The 19,462-nt window shown below is 39.9% G+C and overlaps 1 protein-coding gene and 1 long non-coding RNA gene across 5 annotated transcripts; both read right to left on the minus strand.

Annotated features, from left to right (window-relative positions):
• Positions 1-2,758: 2,758 nt before the first annotated feature.
• On the minus strand, positions 2,759-19,177 carry LOC114476816 (uncharacterized). The gene is made up of 3 exons (XR_003675636.1): positions 19,166-19,177; positions 18,518-18,525; positions 2,759-2,859 (listed from the first exon to the last, which is right to left on the minus strand). It is a non-coding gene; the product is annotated as an uncharacterized LOC114476816 (long non-coding RNA).
• Positions 11,432-14,231, minus strand: LOC114476815 (transmembrane protein 121). 4 transcript variants are annotated; one of them, XM_028468756.1, is made up of 3 exons: positions 14,159-14,231; positions 13,042-13,991; positions 11,432-12,589 (listed from the first exon to the last, which is right to left on the minus strand). In XM_028468756.1, the coding sequence occupies exon 3, from the start codon at positions 12,581-12,583 to the stop codon at positions 11,633-11,635; it is 951 nt and encodes a 316-aa protein (XP_028324557.1). In that variant the 5' UTR covers positions 12,584-12,589; positions 13,042-13,991; positions 14,159-14,231; the 3' UTR covers positions 11,432-11,632. The 4 variants fall into 4 exon arrangements, with proteins under 4 accessions (XP_028324557.1, XP_028324555.1, XP_028324554.1 ...); XM_028468754.1 differs by having other exon boundaries at positions 11,432-12,790; XM_028468753.1 differs by having other exon boundaries at positions 11,432-12,793.
• Positions 19,178-19,462: the final 285 nt, after the last annotated feature.

A 19,462-nucleotide genomic window follows, 5' to 3' on the forward strand; every position in this document is an offset into this window, starting at 1 on the left:
GGTTTGGTTTTATTTGTGCCTCGGCACCGTTTCTGAATTCACCAGAGCTGCGCTTGGACGAGATTCGCTTTCAGCGCTACTTCCGTCTCTCCCTTACACGCATCAACGCTCGCATCTCCTACCAGGACACCAACTACGGGCGCTCTATTCCAGCAGAAGGGCACCTGTCCATCTGTCTCCGCCTCCGGTTAGTGTTTTTTTCTTCTTCTCATTATTCTGAATACGTCACGGTTGGAAAACGCCCCTGATTGGTCGACGCGCCGTGATATGCTCCAAAAGCTCAACAATCCCAACTCCAGCGTCGGCCATGTTGGAGGCGCCGGACACACGTCAAAAGCGTCCGTCGCGCGGAAAGCTTCAAAATGCGCCACACAGGAGGCGCGGGACGCGCAGTGGGACCTCCGACGCTCCCTAGAAGTGCGTCCATCACATATTGTGAATGTACACCTGACGCTTTCGACGCGCTTGGTGTGAACGCGTCATAAAGGTGAAACATGAGACAAGACACGTACAAAGATCAAATTTTTGTAAGCAATACATTTTATAAATTTAACATTTAGATATGTGTATAAATATGCATTTTTTTAAAAAAGTTTTTTTAGTAGTATATATAGTATAGAGCAGTGGTTCCCAAACTTTTTCTGCTGCATGCCTCTTTGAAGAATAAAAAATTCTCAGGGCCCCCCAATTGCAACAAATTTTCTACAAAAAAAAGGTCCAAAAAAGTGACCTTTTAATGAAAATATATATAATTAGAATACAGTATTATCCTTCAAATCTCATAGAAATAACGTAAAATTTGCAATTTACATATTTCAAAACAGCATTAAAGCTCTTTATTAATAAATTCCAAGAAAAAAAATAATTTTTCTATTTTTCTAGCTCACGGTTCAGCAAGGCCATTGTAGCGCCCACCTGTCATGATGTCATGCCCCCCCCCCCATAGTCTATTTATAATAGTATACAGTAAAGTCTTGAACTTGTAATAGGTAAATAGGGTTGGGTGTATGTTGATGGCTCGGTTTGTTGGTTTAAAGTGAGGAGTTCACCTTCATTTATTACTGTTTATTCAACTCCAGCTACCCTCACATACTGTGGGAGGAAACCTTAGTACCCCACAGAAAACCCATGAGGGCATGCAAACTGCAAAGAGGGACCGGTTTGTGGGATTGAACTCTGGATCTGGGTTCAATCCTTGCCTGGAGGCAGTGTCATTGATCTCCATTTCATCAAACGCTCTGCAGGAACTCTGGAATCATGTGATTCCACAATAAACAAGCTACTTATATAAATGTGCTCCATCCAAAGTGTTTCCAGTAATTTCATTCCAAAGCAAAACATGCTTGCATGGTGAAACACGATGCCGCACACGTTCAGATCAACGACAGATAACAGATGTCAGCAAATAATTTGCTGACATTTCTGAATAACAGCAGGGTTATTAAATGAAGATTAATTTCACATGGCGACGTGAATAATGAGGTTTTCCTTCAGTTTGAAAGGATTAAAACTCTGAAAAATATTGAGTGAAGGCAAATTTCTTTTCTTTTTTTTCAAGATGATGGTAACCGTAAAAGTATATTTAACCTTAGCTCTTGTATTAAAAGTCTTTTACAGAATGTAAATTCAGTACATTACGCTGAGACAGCTTGGCGTATCACTGGCTCACAGTATGAAGGTCATGGGTTTAAAACAGGTTGGGAATGAAATCCTTCATGGCAGGTAGATTTCATTACCACCATTTAACTTGCTTTAAGCTGATCTGTGCCAAATGTGCTATCAATAATGTGCCTTCATTTAAAAACACACTTTCCATGGGCCTATTATCCCTGTAGCTTACTTTTTATTTCAATCTTTTTATTTAAAACAATAAAACTAATTTGCTGATTTGCTGATTTTATAAACCAATCAATCTATTCTTTATTGTTTTCCGCCTTGGGTTATTTGATAAGGGTTATGGAACACCACAAACTGCTCTCTCGCACCTTCATTATAAGCGGATTCGGCATCTCGCTGCGCGCAAAGCATGCTGGTCCGGGTCAAAGGTCAGGACTACCCAGCTCCCGCCTAGCTCGTATCATAAAACGTAAACATGGCCGAGTCTGACAAAGATATTGAATATTTTGAGCATTGTAAAGTGGATGCTTTAAAAGAATATTGTAAGAGACGTGGACACGTTGTTACTGGGAAGAGGAAGAAAGAACTGGTGGCCCTCGCTTGGGCATTGTCATTTCAAAAAGCGCCTATAGTTTTGACAAAACAGCAGGAACGAGAGGCTGTCAACCTTGATTATAAATCTCTGCTCGAGATCGATGTTGACAGTTGATCCTGGGGGGATCGGGCATATTGTGGCGAGAAAGAAAAGGACGCCAACAAACCCCCGAAACCTGCTGGGTGAGAGACACCTCTCTAACATGTACACCACAATATAATATTTATATACTAGTTTACTAGTTAGCTTTAATGTAGTACAGTACATGTCAAACTTACTGATTTAATCCATTCGGCACGACGTTCTGGATCTTTTCTTTCAGTAGGAAATGGGATGAGTACGTATGGCGGGTCGCATATACATCGTGAGGTTCCTTTATTGCACTCGTGAACGGGGCAAAACTCTTTCATCCACGTATTAAGCCCACGTGTACCGTTGGAACAGCCACGCACTGAACAATGGGACCCTGGCATATTGCCTTAAAACGACCTTAAGCAAAGTAAATGCCTAAAAGCCCGAATAAGTAGCCGGTTGTTCCGCTAGACAGGGGTTTTGTTGACACGCTGGGCAGTCGTGAACTCTGACCCGGATATATTGACCCGGGAATCGCGCATGCGTACTGATAATGCTGATTTGGCTTATTCACACTTCTTTTATTTACTCGTCTCTGTGATTTGGACGTTGAGTAAACTTACAACTACTCTAAGTCACCCAGAAGGTGACAGGCACTAATATTCCTCCTTGTTCAAACACCAGTGGCTGTGCTCTTTGTGTGGAATTTGCTTGTCCCCCCCTTGGATGATGGCTTTGTGTATGTATTTGTGATTAAATATGTCCCAAACCAGTGATGGACTGCCACCATGATTTAGGTGTAATCTGCCTTCTGCCCTGAGTAAAGTTGGAAAGGCTGCGGCACATCACGACCCAAAAGGAAAAACTTATTGTTAATATAACCTTCTCTTTGAAGTTTTCAAAGCTATGGTGTCATAGTTCCACGCCTTAGACCAGGTTTTATTTTGACAAGCAAGCAATAGAACATCAGCTGGATACAAAATAATTATTACCTTAAATTAATGAACTAAAACAAGAAACATAAATAAAGACTGACCAAGAGGGATTGTGGAGAGCAGATAGAAAAACCAACATTTATTCAGTGACCAAACGTACCTTAAGTATAAGATATTTTATCAAAAGTAAAGGGTTCCCTCCCAGACAAGATTTTTGAACTGTAATTCATGCTTTTATTAACATACAGTATGTCTAGTATGTCTGGATTACTGTAACTCACTCATTCCGGCTTTGAACTGCAGCTGGTACAGAACACTGCTGCCTGTCTCCTCACTGGCATATGCAAGTGTGGCCACATTTCCCCTGTCCTGGCTTCCAGTTACTTTTAGAATAGATTTGAATGTTTGTTTTTAAAGCTCTTAATGTTTTAGCCCCCCAGTACCTGACGGAACTTCTCAATGTCCATGTACCTGAAGATCCCCTGTACACATGTTATTGGTCACCCCCAAAACCAGATATAATATTTTTAAATCAGTTTTAAAAACACAGCTCTTGTCCCTGGATTTAAATCAAAGTTAAATGAACATGGTAAATCTTCATTTGTTTTCATCTATTTTCTCTGTGTTTTTGTACTTTTGTATTGTTCTTAACCATTGTTTGTGTTAAGTGCTGTAATCTGCACAACACTTAACACAAACTTTGGTTGTTTTGAGTTGGGTTGAGTTGAGAGAACATATAAAAGTAAACTCACTCACAGAAAGGAAAACCAACACACCCCGACCAGAAGAACCCTCAGAAACCGACCAAATAAACCCAACCCTTAATACACCCAATGAAATGAACATACAGATACTATCAACAATACAGAATCTAGATAGTTTTTAATTTCACAGTAATCTGTGATAGTCACAGACCAAGGCTGGGTTTCTCCCACCACCTCATGATTATAGCTGCTCAGTGCAAGAATGACAAAGTCATTGTAGATAACATATATGTTCACTGTGGGTGGTATTGAAAGCTTCCATTGTGTAGATCTCACTCTTTTGATCACTTCGCCAACTTAGAAAACAATGACTGCCTAAAATAACTACAGTTTCTGTTCACTGAAACAAAGACTTTGTACTATATCCACAAATTCAAGAAATAACTTGGTTTTACAGAACTTAAACACAATTTCAGGTTGGGATTTCCACCAATAATTGGTAGAAGTTAAAGGCCCTTTGTTAAGCTAAATCAACTTTTCTGTGTTTTAAACATGATAAAAGTGCTATTAGGGCTTCATACACATGCCTAAAGTGTTTTTTTCATTGGTTCCCTCAGTCGTTAGTTAGAGGGTGATTTGCTCCTTTCTTACTGCAGGGTGAGCCCAAACACCTCGATGACGTGTTCCCACTTTGATGACGAATTTGACGCGGCACTGAGCTGGAGAAGCCGCGCCTCCAGGAAGCTCTCTGCTGTGATTGACATGTAAACAGACACGCCCACAAAGGTGTGCCTGTCAGTGTCCTTCGCACGGTGCTATGTATGTATTTTCTACAGTATGTATGTACCGGTGAACGCCCCGCCCCCACGCTCTGTCTCTTGTTTATAAAGCAGCATGAGCTCGGCTACGGAGTGGGTGGGAGGATGGTGGGCCGTCCTCTGGCCCTACATCACTGTGCAGGGAGGAGGAAGTCAGTGTTCTGTCTATAGACACACCTACTCATGAATATGCATAAGTAGGCTGCAAATCAGCCTGTTTGTGTAGAGTTGATCAGAAAGTGACTTTTCAGAGGCTAAAACTCTGGAAAACAGTTGAATTTGGAACAATAAACCTCAAATACTCTGTTTTTGGGGTTCTTAGAACAAATGGAGATGGGTGAAATTTAGCATGACTTTTTGAGCATTTTAATATAATACAACTCTTAAATTTAGAAGTTAGTTTATGAAATTATTGACAATGCTGAACAAAATTATTCAACAAGACATGAAAGATTTTTCACTTCAGTGCATTGCACTAAAATGGGACACTCAAACCAGGCATGTTTGGAAAAGGTGAAAAGGTTTCACAAGATGCTGCTTTAGAAAACTGTGAGCCATAAGCTAGCTAGAAGGTCTACTGACCCGGGAAACATATTGGATCTCCACACTAAGCTGGGTCAGTTTGGGGTGAGTTCCACCTGCTGTGAGCTGCTCTGTGGTCACGGATGTCACAACAACAACAGCTAAGAGAGGGAAATTATTAGTTTTCAGCCTTAAAACATGCCCACGCCTACCATCTGTTTGAATAAAACTTGTGGTGAACTTTTTCTATGTCCTTGGAAAAGGCTGTTTTGGCTCATCGAATGCCAAAGCAAACCAAGGAGTCTACAGAAAGTAGAACTGACGGTAAATTTTAATCCACAAAGATGAAATTAATTCTTCAACTTTTTGTTAAATTTTTTTTCAAAAGACAAGGTCAGTTAGGAATTAATGCAAGAACTACAGAGATGAGTGCTCTCTCTGACAGGAGCTTTGAAATGCAGCAAATAAAGTGCGCCTTAACAAAAGCAGTAGCGATCGGAGAAAAAGGTGAATCATTTGAGTTAACAATTTAGCAGAATTTCCTACATTTAAACAAGAAATCTATTCTAAATACTGTAGCTGCGATTACAATTTACCTTCAATTCTGCATAGCACTCGGAGCAGCAAGGTCAGGTGGATAAAAAGTGTCTGAAAATCCAAGAAAAGTAAGCTGATTATATAAAAGATCCTGTGTCTGTGAATGATGAACTTGTTACTCCATCAAACTGTCATCATTAATCTTTAGTGAACTGTGCAGGATTGAGATGCTATCATCTTCCAAGTTTCAGGGGCAAGGCTTAGTGAAAGCAGGCCACATGTTTCCATTATTTTTCTACCTATTGTATGTCTGCTGGGATGTGTGTAATTACAGTTTCATCAGAAATACTTAAATTTGGTGATCGAATGCACCAACATAAAAATGAAAAAGATAAATTGCACAAATGTTTTCACTGAGCATGGATAATTGCTAATGTTGACCAAAAGTGTTTAAGTATATGTAGCCCAGAGCTAATCAGCATTTGCTCAGAAAATGTAAGTCGCATGGGATCATTTCATTAGATTTCAATTTTTTTGTTTCTGAGTGCTGCATCTGAATTTGTAAGTGAAAGCGTCCCTATACATGCAAACAGCTGCATTGCTATTACACAAAAAAAACATACTCACAGTATGGTAATATCTCACACCTCGGTTTGCAAGGCATCCTAATGAAAAATCCTTTTTTATATATAAGAGAGTGGTTTTTAATACATCAGCCCCCAGATATACTAAAATCAATACTTGATAAGCATTTTTTTTTTTGTTCTTCCCTTTTGTTTACATGCCTTCAAAGAAAAATACATTTGTTACACGTCTTTGTTGCCATTGAAAGACTGCCGAAGGTCAAACTGGGAATTTATTACAACCGTTTGTCTTGCTTGCAGAATGCAGGCCACTTTGTCAGTGTTAATGCCCAAAGCATGAAGGTGCAGCCTTCACAGTTTCTTTACATTAAAGAGAGCAAAGCAAAAATAATCCTATCGTCATTTAGGTGGATGACACATTCACACGGTGTGTATAGGAGTGCAGCAGGATGTCTTCGGTCAGTGCTGGATAAATGCCCAAAGACAGGATCCTGGCAAAGAAAGATGGTTGGCTTTAGAGTGAGTCAGGTGTGTCTTTGAAAATATATCACACTAAGTAACCATAAACAGTAACCAGGGACAAATGAGGAAGGGCAGGAGAAATTGAATTGTGCATATTTAGAAACTATTAACATTTAATCCAATAAATAAAGCTGTTGGGATCAAGGAAAGCTCAAGATTAAAATTAACAGATCTTAAGGTTAAATGGCTTATAGACACATTTTGGTGAGATTTTTAAAGAGAATTCTGGCTAATTTGTAGTTGCTTGTCTTTTCTGTTTAAAAATACCCTTAACAATCAACGAACCACAAAATAGTTTGTCATGATGCAATCTCAAAAGATTTTGATGTACAGTTCTTGTAGCTACAGTTAGCATATTATCACTATCAGTAGGATAATAATTAGAGATTTTTATGATGCATCACGAAATGTCCGTACGTCCAGATTACATGCAAAGTCAATGGATAGATCATTCCAAGATGCGAAATATTTCCTGTGCGGCAGTGCGGTCCGATCCGCACGTCAAGAACGTTGGCCGTGCGAGCACGCTCCCGATTTTACGCATATCTGCACATTTGCAAGAGTTGAAAATATTGAACTACTGCGACTGTTTTGCATGACGAAAGCCAATCACAGTCTTTGTTGACGATGACGTCAGGCCGTCAACACGGACACCGGTCTGTTCACCCATTCAACCATGGAGTAGAAGCTGTGTGTGACCACCTGAAGCTGTCTGACACAGCCTTTATAACTGGGACCGGACGAGGAAGGATTTGGCGTGGAGGAGAATCAGCGAGGAGGTGGTGGTAGCAGGTAAAAGTTCTCTCTGTAGTTTTCATCTTTGAAAGTAGGCAATGAGCTAAGATAGCATTAGCCGCTAATCACACCGGCTTTTTTCACTGGTGGTTTATGTTTATGGGAGGAGAAAAAGCAGCGCAGCTCCTCGCTTCAGCAGGCAGTGAAACTCACCGAGTTGGATGTGTCGCTGGTGGGCGGGGCTTCGCTTCAGACGTGCGTATGAAGCGAATGGGGATATTTTTTCATCCTGCGGACCCTGTGGTACTTTTCGTACGGCAGATGCGTCCAGTGCAGCAGAAGACACATTTGGTGTGAACGCAGCATTATAGGTCCTCATAGAAGTATAATACACCTGTATTGTCATACATGCTACGTAACGCTGTTTTTGGCTACAATGTGGTGCAATGAGTTACCATATTATAATAAATATATAGTTCAACAATTAAAATGTAATGCTAAAAGCGATAAACATAGCTTGAGGGATCGTTTTAGTTAGAAACTGTAACACTCCATTAGTTAAATCCAAAATGAAACTCATCTTAAATGACTCAAGCATTCCAGAACAAAATGACTTGTTTGATATAAATTTTTGCTGATCTCTGAAATCATCCAACACTCGATTTTCAATATTCAACATCAACCGATACTGATATACATATGCCCTAACCACAGTCAAATTTTAGGTCACCTTCATTTGTTATATTCATCTCCATGTAATAAACATGTTAAGCCTCCTTTTAATGTGATGCCTCTCCAAAATTGCTAAAATCTAAACCCCAACAGAGTTCTCCAATGACTTTACAGGGCCACTAAAGATAAATATTTATATCAATAAAAGCCAATGTAGGGTTTAGACACTCATTAAATGTGACTATGTTACAAATATGGCCCTGGTATCTGTCACAACATGATCTCTTGGGGAAACGCGACTCAGAAAGATAAAAGTTTCATATTTTGTGCTGAGCCACACAACTTTTTAACTCAATGTGTTTTGATTGGAAGTGATTTTGTGCGATTGCATCTTGCAATTAATTCAGGGTTTGGGTTATGGTTGTGGTTAGGCAATGTGATATGGTTTAGAATAGTTGATGACAAAAAGCATGCCACAGAGCACAAATACATATTGTGTCCTGCAGCACGTAAAATATGAAGAAGTCGTGTTGGCATGCACACAAAATTAATCTAAAGCCCTATTCGCACAGGATTAGTTTTACCTAGGGAATAAATAAATGACCCCCAATGTCTGCTTTTCATGTGGCGCATTTGCACGGGATAACCGAAGCCTGAGATTTTGCTGAAATTTACAGACATCTCCCGGATATATATTTTTTTGTTTTATTAATTTAAAACCAGAAACAGGAAAACAAAAAACAAACAAGCAGCGTTTTTCTGTTTTAGATCTGCTTCTGTTTGTGTGCTATTTGGATATTTACTGGGAAACTAGGACGAGAGCCTCATGTCTTAATCTCACCACACAGAGAGAACACACAGACTCTGCTGAGTTTGATAAAAAATGATCTTGTATCATGTGTTGTCCACCTCACACTGATGGCAGCGGTGGAATTTGTGTGTCAATGACATTTCATGAAAGAGTTATTGATGCTCGAAGTCTGAATTTGACAACTTTACCAAACAGTGTTACGGTCCAAATAGTATCCAGATAAACTGATGACTGGGCGGACTTTTGCCCCCGGTCCGGACGTAAAATGAAGCAATGCATAAGTCACAATACTGGTGAATTGAAACGTTATTAATACATAAATAAATCAAAACATAAACATGATTGTTACGTAAAACATGCACATATGTGGATTCAGAGGTGGTGTAATAGATCTACTGGTGCTCCTTGTTTCTTATGATCAACTTCCGTGTGTGTCGACGGCTGTTGTTAGCGGTATTTATAACGTGCAAAATAAACATTTTACTGCCCTCAAAAAAGCTGTAATTGTTTTTGCAAAAGTGTCAAATCGTAGAAGTTCTAACATCTATTGATCCTCACACCAGCCTCACAGTTGATAGTCAGTGACCTGTTTATTTGGATACGACTTGGACCGTAACACCGCAAAACAAAACATAAACGTGAGCAGCTTTTTACGAGCTAAAACATCCACACACTGAATGAAAACATGAGCAGAACCAGAAAACTCAAAGAAAGAAGGGTTTACGGATTCATATCCTGCCCATTTCTGTCCATATCACAGAGATGCCTATTCGCATTGGATTAGTATTATCACAGAACCTCGGAGTTCAGCAAAATATAGTTGGTAATTTACGGGGGAATTTTTACTGACATGCCCGATTCGCAGGGGATTAACATCACAGACATTCTCCGCAATTATTACAAATTGCATGTGGTCCCTAAAGTAAAACTAATCCCGTGCGAATAGGGCTACAGTGAATTTTGTGCCATTGTCACTTTGTGAGACTGTGCTGGACTGACAAACACAGCCAATAAAAGGACTTCCTGTTCCTGCTAACAAATTTGGGTATTAACCCACCTGTGTTTAAAACATACTGTACTCATTTAGACAGAGGTTTATTTTTGATTTTTTTATATATATTTTTGCAAACTTTTACAGCCTAATTAACCATTGCCTTTTTAAATGTTGTATTTTATTTGTCTGAGGGCAACCAAAGTTAGGAAATACTTTAAACCTATAAAATACCACTTCTAATGGTTTGCTAACTCAAAGACATGAGAGAAAGTCAATGGCCACACACTAGTCATTATACTGTAGTACTGTATTGGCATTTAAAATGTAGTAATTACACAGTTTATGTGACATAAAAATGTTGTAAAAATGTTTTATAACAGTTATAAGTGTCAGAATAACTAAGGTTGTAGCTTATAATAATAGGCTATTATGGGCAACAGCACTCTACATATTCCCCATTGTAATTTAGCAAAAGCATGGTCTTGGATTGTTTTATTATGAGAAATTTTATTCTTAGAAATCACCAGATGAAGCGGTAAGTTAAGAGATCATTCCATTTTTTTTTTCTCTATACATGAAATCTTCATCAGAAACAGGCTGTCAGACATTCTCTCCAAAGCAATTTTCCATATTTTGGGCTGTGGGAAAAAGTTGGACTACTACAAATAAAAAATATAAAGACATTTTTCATTTTCACTAAACTTTTGCGTGGTCTGACATGAGCAGAGTATCCTTCTTTCTTTTGTGTGATGACCAAATGACTGAGTGCACACGAGCACGGTCAACATGTGTACCTGAGGAGGTTGTTAAACAGCATGATTTATACATCTGCAGCACTGCCTACTCAGCGACCTCGCAACTTGGTGAACATTTGCAGTGTTTAAATTCAAAAGTGAAATTTACTCTATTAGCAAGAACCAACACCCACACAAACACACATTCATGATCCCATTAGAGACTAAAGAAAGGAGAGTCTTTATCTGGTACACAATACTTTATGAAAGATTCACATATAAAAACACACTTCTTTCAAGAGAAAGCTTTAACTGCTATATGCATCTTCATCAGTAGCACCTTCCGACTCATATGTATTAAAGCTCCTGGCTCGAACATTCCAGCAACAAAAACACAAACCACATCACACAGACCTTTAAGATAGTTAAGGTTTAAAATGTAACACACAGATTTAAAAAATATATCCTCTAATCTTGCAATAGTTGCTTTTTTTTTTTTTTTACGGTTAGAAAAAAATACAGTTAACATGATTCCTCAGTGGGGAAAGGGGACTGCTTTTAAGTCATAAATAAGTGCTGTATTTTGCACTATATGGCATTGGATCCAGCTCTGCTGTATCCTCTGTTAGTTTTTTTTTTTTTTAATGCTGTCAATGTGCCATCATAAGAAATCAGGATTTCCTGGGTGTTTACATGCCCGAAAAGGTGAGGGGCACTGGACCCTGCCAAAGTTAAATATATACTCATATTGACATCTCCAAGATTTGCACTGACATTCTGTCATGTGTGCTCACACGTTGTCCCCTCAGGGAGTGGTGTCTGGTCCTGTATGACTATTTGAGGAGGGTTGGGGCAAGGGCGAGTGTTAGCCACAGAGTTTTTCTGCAGCTCGACCCCAAAGGCTGGAGGAGCGTTCTGCAACTGTCTCCTGTACTGCACAAAACTACAAGTCTTTATGATGATAGCCAATATGTTCTTTCCTATCAGGATCCCAGAAACCCTGGCGTCTCTGTACAGGATCATGTTTCCACCGCGGATAAATAGCGTAATGACATTAATAGTCACCAAGCTAAGGATAGGGTACAGAAGCATCTTGTGAGGTACAATGTTGATACCCTGCATGCTGATTTCACTCAAGGACACACAGGGCAGCACAAGCAGTAGTATGTAGCAATAGAAGAACATCAGGCCCTCGGCCCACAGAGGGAGCCCTTTCTTTTGAGGTTCCCACAGGTTGGCTTGGATGTCCAGAATGTCAAGTAAGTCCACCACCACCCAGAAGAGACGATTACGGATCTCCTCACGCTTCTTGAAGGCGCGAACATACTCCATGTGGTCTATAGCAACCAGTACCACGAACAGCACTGGGATGCAGATGGACAGCAGCAGTGTCAACGCTTTCCTGGCAAGAGCATCCAAACTTTTTCTGTCTGCTTTGTAGTTTTGGTAGACAAAGTAGACTTTGATCTCCAGTACAAAAATGTAGAGGAACCAAAGGATCATGGCGTAGCCTCGCTTGGCCGTACGCACTTCGGCTCCCACCCACACTGCCACGTAACGCAAGACAATTAGAAAGCAGATGTCTCCCACCATCACCATTATGCAGATGCCAATCTTACGTGGGCCCTGGTTCTGCTCCACCAGGTAAGCATCAATCAGTGCCATGCTGCTCATGATCAGGATGGTAGACAGGCACACATGGGGCTTGTTGGTTGGGGGTGGTGGTACCATTCTTGCCTGGAAAAAAAGGAGGATGAGGAGTGTTGTTGAGAAAAAAAGTGCAGAGGGTCCTTAGTTTGTCCAGCGAGAAAGAAAATCAGATAGCACTGTTAGACAGCGGTGTTCCCCTTCATTGCTTCAGTCTTGGCCACAATCCAGGATGCATTAATAGGATTCACACAGATCACTTCAATCAATCTCCACTTGTGCCCAAGCCACCTGCTGGGTAGACAGTACCCCTCATTTAGTAAATTATGTCCACTGGCAAAAATGACTTGTATACATACAGCTTTACTTTCCTGTAAATCAATTCATCTAGGGTTCAACTTTTAAAACCTAAAGAATAATTCCATCTCAGAATTTTAACCCGTTTATTCAGTTTCTCAATAGGAGATTGCTTCTGCTATCATCAACATCCTTGTTCTTTATAGGCTTAAGCTTCGCAGATAAAAATCCAGCTGAATACTCACTTGTGCCCTTCTTTGTACTTTATCCTAATGACTGGCAGCAAGCGATCATCCATGAGACTGCACTGGGAGATCAAAAAGCCCATCTGTAATCCACAGCTGAAGGGACGAGAGTGCGCACAGGATCTGTTCCCTCTCTGACAAACATAAAGTCATTTGTCATGGATAGTTTTTATTCGTCTTTCTTTTTTCTCTTCAAGCAATAGAAAAATACACTAATATTGTCATGATAATCCACTTGCTGGCCAGACTGAATCGGGGAAAAGACTCATAATTGTCACAAGCAGGGCTGTTAGTTTCAGCTAAGAATAGAAATATATTGTCTTGTGCTTAGCCAGAAGGGTAAAAAGCCCTTTTCTAAAATGACATGTAAAGCAGTAAAGTTGTTTAGAAAATACTTAACCAAAGTTAAAGGACAAATTCCTCTGGACAAGTTCAGTCCCCCATCATCTAACATCCATAGATGAGAGAAAAAACCATATATTAAAAGACTTGTAGAGAATCTTTAAAGTGCAGCGTGCGTTTGCTTGTCCGTCCTCCCTTTGCTCATGTGATGTAGGTTTCATGTGCTTTCCATGTTTCCATGTATAGGGTTCAGCTGTCTCCACGATTCATTGTCATGTAGAAATGCTGCCCCTCTGACAGGATGTTGACCGCTGCGCCGCTTTCTGCCTCCTGCTAGGCTGCTTCTCTCTCTCTCAGCAGCACCAGTGGATTCCCCTCGCTCCGCTCCGTGCACTCTGCCAGCACCACAAGCGCTGTGCCGCGCCAACACCACTTCTGCTTTTCTTTCTCAGTATCTCTCTGCAAAGTATGAAAGAAGATCCCCACGAGCCAGAAGAGAGTCTCCAGATTTTTATTTCCTTCTCTCCTGCTTACCGTCCTCTTCCTTCTTCCTGTTCTGCTTAAGTGAAGGCACTTGCTGTGTGGAGGTGATGCTCAGCAGACCACAGCTGCAGAAAAAAAGGGGGAGAGAGAAATGATGTGGCGAGAAAGAGAGAGAGAGAGAGAGAAAGAGGGAGAAAACACTTTTCCAGGAGGTGGGGTAAGGAAAGGTGGGGTAAGCGAATTTGGGAAGCAGCATTTTTAAGCTTAGCTGAATGCAAAACTTCACTCTCACCTTGTTTCCTCCTTTCTTTTCTTTTCACTGCTCTTCTTTTCACTTTACGTCTTCAGCTAAAATCCTTTTACTCTTGCCGCCTTTTTTTTTTTTTTTTTTTTTTTTTCAGATCTCAAAGAAAAGCCTCTCCTTTCTTTTTTTCGAAGAACCCATTACAGCGCAGTGCAGTCATTTTTTTCTGGATTTCTCGGTGCACATTTGAAAAGTAATCATAGAGGAAAGGGAAGACTCTTCAGCGTGGAATGTAGAGCCCCGGCTTCCCTGAGAGCTGTGTTGTCTGCAGTCTAGGGAGACATTGTGTGGGAGAAAGAGAGGGAGCGTGCAGTGGCTTCTTCTGACAGAGAGCCTTTCTATTGATCTACAGACAGAGCTGTGAATCAGGAGGCTAAGGCAGGGCCAGGGACCAAAAGAGGCACTGGGTATGGGGTGGATGGAAAGGGGGGTGGTGAGGGTTACAGATGTGCAGAGGGAGGAAAAACGGGGAAAACAAGATGAGAGGGCAGAGTGCCATGATATGAGGAGAAAAAAAAAAGCGAGCGGTATAAGCGTGGGGTGGGACTAAATGTCAAGGGAACATTTTTATCCAGTGAGATTTAATAAAGCCGTGTGTGGGAGAAAATACTTATGCAAATAAAAGGTAAGGAAAGGTTGGTGTGTTTGCTTTGCCATGCAGTATCCTAACACCATCAGCTCTGTTTATCCAGCTGGGCCAATTAAGGCTAATCTTCCCTCTGAGGAACCACACTGCTTTTATTACCGCACTTTAAAGCCATTCATTTCTGCTTCATTAGGAGTCAAAAAGGTTGGATTTTGTGTGACGTTTACATCTAACTGTGTGGCGAAGGCTTAATATAGTGCCTGTCAGTCATGAGCATCTTTTATGTCTTCCAGTCATGAATAGTTTTTTTCTTTACACATTCAGCAGCTGCACATCAATCTGGCAGCTGCTGAATGTGTAACCCAACAGTATTTGGATTTGATGAACAATATTGGATTCATGAGAGCAATACAATAAGATATTTTGAATAAGAAAATAAGGCAAAAATTGATATCATTCTATTAATGTATTAATATCATTAACTTTCATATTATTGATAATAATAATAAATTGAAATGTATGACTTTGAAGTCTGTATGAGCTTTTTAGGTTTCAAACTGAATATAAAATTGAAAAAAGAAGACTTTAACTATTTACAGTGAAAGAACTCCAAAGTGCCATAATATTCTTATTATCTCATGAGCTAATTATCATCATGACATTTTTAAAAAAACAAAGTTTACACATCATAGACTGCTGACCTGTGGGGGCAGCAACATGCCTCTGCTCTGCTGCATAGTCCACAAGAAAAACAACAACAACAACAACAACAGAGGTAGAGAGAGTCATCTGTAGTGGAAAATTATTGATATTAAAAGGGAAATAGGACACGTTCATTATTCAGCTAATGTAGCTCGGAATGCTCAAAACAGGCACCCCAATTTACCAGGAGCAAACCGCACACAGCGGCTAGTTGTTGTCCATGTAAATGAACGGGACAATTATAAAATCATTACATAAAGAACCATCTTGTTAAATTTAGCAACATTTGAAAATTGCAACAGGTCTGCAAATAAAAAGGATCTTCGTAAAATTATACATTTTATTTTATTTATTTTGTTGTTTTAATGGGCGCACAGTGGATTAGTGGTTAGCACGTCCACCTCACACAAGATGGCCCTGAGTATGCATGTTCTCCCCGTGCTGTGTGGGTTTCCGCCGGCTACTCCGGCTTCCTCCCACAATCTACAAACATGAGTGTTAGGTTGATTGGAGTTAATATGTGTGTGAGTGGTTGTTTGTCTGTCTGTGTTGCCCTGGCGCCCTGTCCAGGGTGTACCCTCATCTTGCGCCCAGTGTGAGCCGGCGATAGGCACCGGCAGACCCCCGCGGCCCTGGAAAACAGGAACAAATGGCTCTGAGGATGGATGGATGGATGTTGTTTTAATTTTGTCACGCAAGATTTTGTACAACCCCTAAGTGTGTGTGCGTGCGTGTGTGTGTGTGTGATCAAATGAAATAAAAAGCACAGAGAATAGACTTAAGCCACTCAAGCATTCACTCATGTTGCATTTGGCATATCTTCCCAAAAAATCAAATCACTTATTCCTCAACCCTCTTCTGATATTTCCTGATAATGTTGTGAAAATCTCTCCATTATGATACATTAACTGACAAATACATAAATGCCTCCTTTGTGAAGGCAATATGAAAAGTGGCTAAAACCCCATCTTGCAAAAAAATAAATAAATAAAAAAATAAATTTGTGCACTAAATAATAGACACATTCTGAATCTGAACCAACATTTAATTTAATAACATATTAATGCAGGTTAACTCTCAGAACTTTTATTATTACTCATGAATCCAGAGAAAAGGCAAAAAAATAAAAAATAAAATGTGTGTGTGTGTTTTGTTTTGTTTTTTATATCCACTGAGATGAACCAAATGACTTCTGACCATTGAAGAGTTATTAAGTATTGCTATGGCAGACAGAGGTGTCCTGCTCTGTTTGATCTGTGCACTGATCCTCATGATAAACATGAACCTTCTCTGAGTAGCTCTGCCACCCATTCAGTCACTCTGGGTCACGACATAAACCTAAAAATACGAGTTGTGAATGTAGCATTGAATAGATGGCAGAGCCGTGTGATCCTAATAGTTTTACGCCTACATTTAATCAGTAGGGAGATTAAAACAGCACCTCTATTACCCACATTTCATTCACTAATCTATAATTCAAATGTTAATTGACATGCCTTTTGTATTTATACAATGAAGCGCAGTGTTGTGTCAGCCTCTTGGTTTAAAAAGCGGGCAGTAAAACCTAAATTACATCTCCTGAATATCATTTTTTGCTCGTGCTCAGCACTTACTCTTCCTCTTCTTTCACTCTATAATTTATGAACATGGGCCAGATTACTTGCCATTTCTTTAGGGTCTCTTTAGGAGAAAGCAGATATATGACATTTTTATCTAAGTTTTTATGTCTGTTTTAATGCCAACTGGTGTCAAAGGTTTTGTTCATGATTGATCTGATGGCACTGTTTTGCCAACATAATGTCCATTTTGATTATTTTAATGTTCAGGACACGAGTTCACCTCATTTCTGTCACACACTCATTTATTTGTCCATCAGACTCTTCTCAGTTCAGTACATTAAGTGCCTTTGACTCTTAGTCTGAGACGCTGCATAATCACTGTTCGACTCCAGGCAAGTCGAACCTTTACGAAAGATATCAGACGATAAAATCTACAGACGATGAGCCACTTTTTAAAAACAGTAACCCCTTCTTACATCAGCGTCTGCAGCAAACAATCAGAGATAAATAAAGAAAACCGCAAAGGGAAATAGGGGAAATGTGTCATTCCAGCTGTCTCAGCTAGCACTTTAAAATGTGTTCCATCTCTTTTATTATAAAATGTGTTTTTACTTTCTTGTAAGTGATTGAACAAGTTTCCATGTTTTACCTGTTTCCTTGACAACCATGGTCATAGGTGGAATTTAGCATCACAAGCATAATGAAATTCTCTCAAAAAGATTAGTTCTTCCCAACTGGTGATATAAACATTTACTCTGAGTGAGTCGGTGTGTTTCTTAAATATTGACATTTTGTTCCAAGAATGCCCGTTTTTTTACCATATGAATGCTACGCAGATAAATGGAGCTGTGAATGATGTACGTTTGAATCTAAAACGACTATTACTATGGCAGGATGGTTTTTAGTAGTGTTGTGCTTGAGATCAAGGCTGGCCAGAGACCAGAATGCATCGAGACCAAAACAAAGACTAAGACTTTTGGGAGTCGAGGCCGAGTCAAGACCAAGACCGAGGCCATAAAAATCCTTATCATATTAGTAAAGTTGAAGAATAGTAGAAATCAGTGCCGTCTTGACCGGTCTGGTTCATGCACACCGAGACTGAGACAAGACCTTTAAAATCTGGTCTCGAGACCAAGACCAGTCTTGAGTACTACAACATTAGTTTTTAGTATGGACTATAAATATGTTTGTAATCTTGTGTTCAATATTCAAAGAAAAGGCTTTCAATGATTTCTGTTATTTTGCAATGACCATAAATGTTGGACTTTTAGTTATAAATGCCCTCCCCACATCACATGTAACTAATTACCAAGTGATAACTGTTTAAGGACATTTTTTTTTAAATGTAATGTTAACATGTTGTTTTGGATTTACATTGCCATGGATGCTCTACAAAGCTTAAAATCACTTCCTCTGACTTGTCCGAGATCTGGCCTCATAGATCTTGGTAGCAGGCCAAACAACTACAATCTGCCTTGAATAGACAATTGGTCACTGAACAAATGTTCCTTTCTCGGGTTGGAAAAAATTCTAAGATCAGTGAGCAGATTTTTTGTCTTTTCCTACACTGCACGTAGTCATAACTGAAACTTTTCTCTCTACAAGATACTTGGTATTTGTTATCCACTTTATGTTCTCCTTGGTAACACCAATGGAATACATCACTATGCACCCGTGTGATCCTGCTATAGAAGTATTATTACAAAAATCACGTATTTGCTGGTGGATTTGATTAGCTTTGTGCTTAGAATGCAAATGATTTCCTCCGGAGGGAAGTAGATACATTTAACAATTCAAATGAAAATCTGCATTTTATTCCTATTGTTGAAGGAATTACAGGGGGAACATTTCTTCCTTTTGTTTGGGAATGTGTTTACCCTGCAAAGTCGTGAATCAAGCCTCGGTGTTGGGAATTTCGACTTGTCTTGATTTGCAGATGTCGTTAGCACAGGGGTGAGAAGACAAGCGTCTGGACACTAACGGGGATTAATCGCTCGTCTTTGGCAGCTGAGGCTCAGTGTCAGCAAGTCGTGCAAAGATCAGAAGAATTTACATCAGTAAAGACAATTTGTACATGAAGCATAACACAGGGAATAGGACACATAAATCACATTAGCTGTAACCCCAAGTCTGTCATTAATTACTGACCTGAAAATAAATGGGAGAGTTATGACTTCCTGTCCTTAGACATCCCCGTCAGGCTTCTAACCCCTAATAGGGGAAGGATCATGAAGTAGATGGGCTAAGCAGTTCCCAGGGGGGCAATTGAATCGGGGGGGGGAGCAGCTACTCAATGTCCACCAGAGGAGGCACAGGTCATTTCAAACCCTGTAGCTCTGATATTTAACGCTCTTAACAAGGAGGGTGTAGAAGCATGTGCCAGCATCCCAGTTATATTTAGCATGACATTAGGTCAAAGCTGATACAAAGCAAAGCAGACTGTTG

The sequence above is a fragment of the Gouania willdenowi genome, chromosome 15 (assembly GCF_900634775.1).
Source record: "Gouania willdenowi chromosome 15, fGouWil2.1, whole genome shotgun sequence".
In the NCBI taxonomy this organism is placed as follows: domain Eukaryota; kingdom Metazoa; phylum Chordata; class Actinopteri; order Blenniiformes; family Gobiesocidae; genus Gouania; species Gouania willdenowi.

Excerpts from the sequence above, each read along its gene's own strand:
- LOC114476815 (XM_028468756.1), bottom strand. The coding sequence starts at position 12,583 with ATGGTACCACCACCCCCAACCAACAAGCCCCATGTGTGCCTGTCTACC.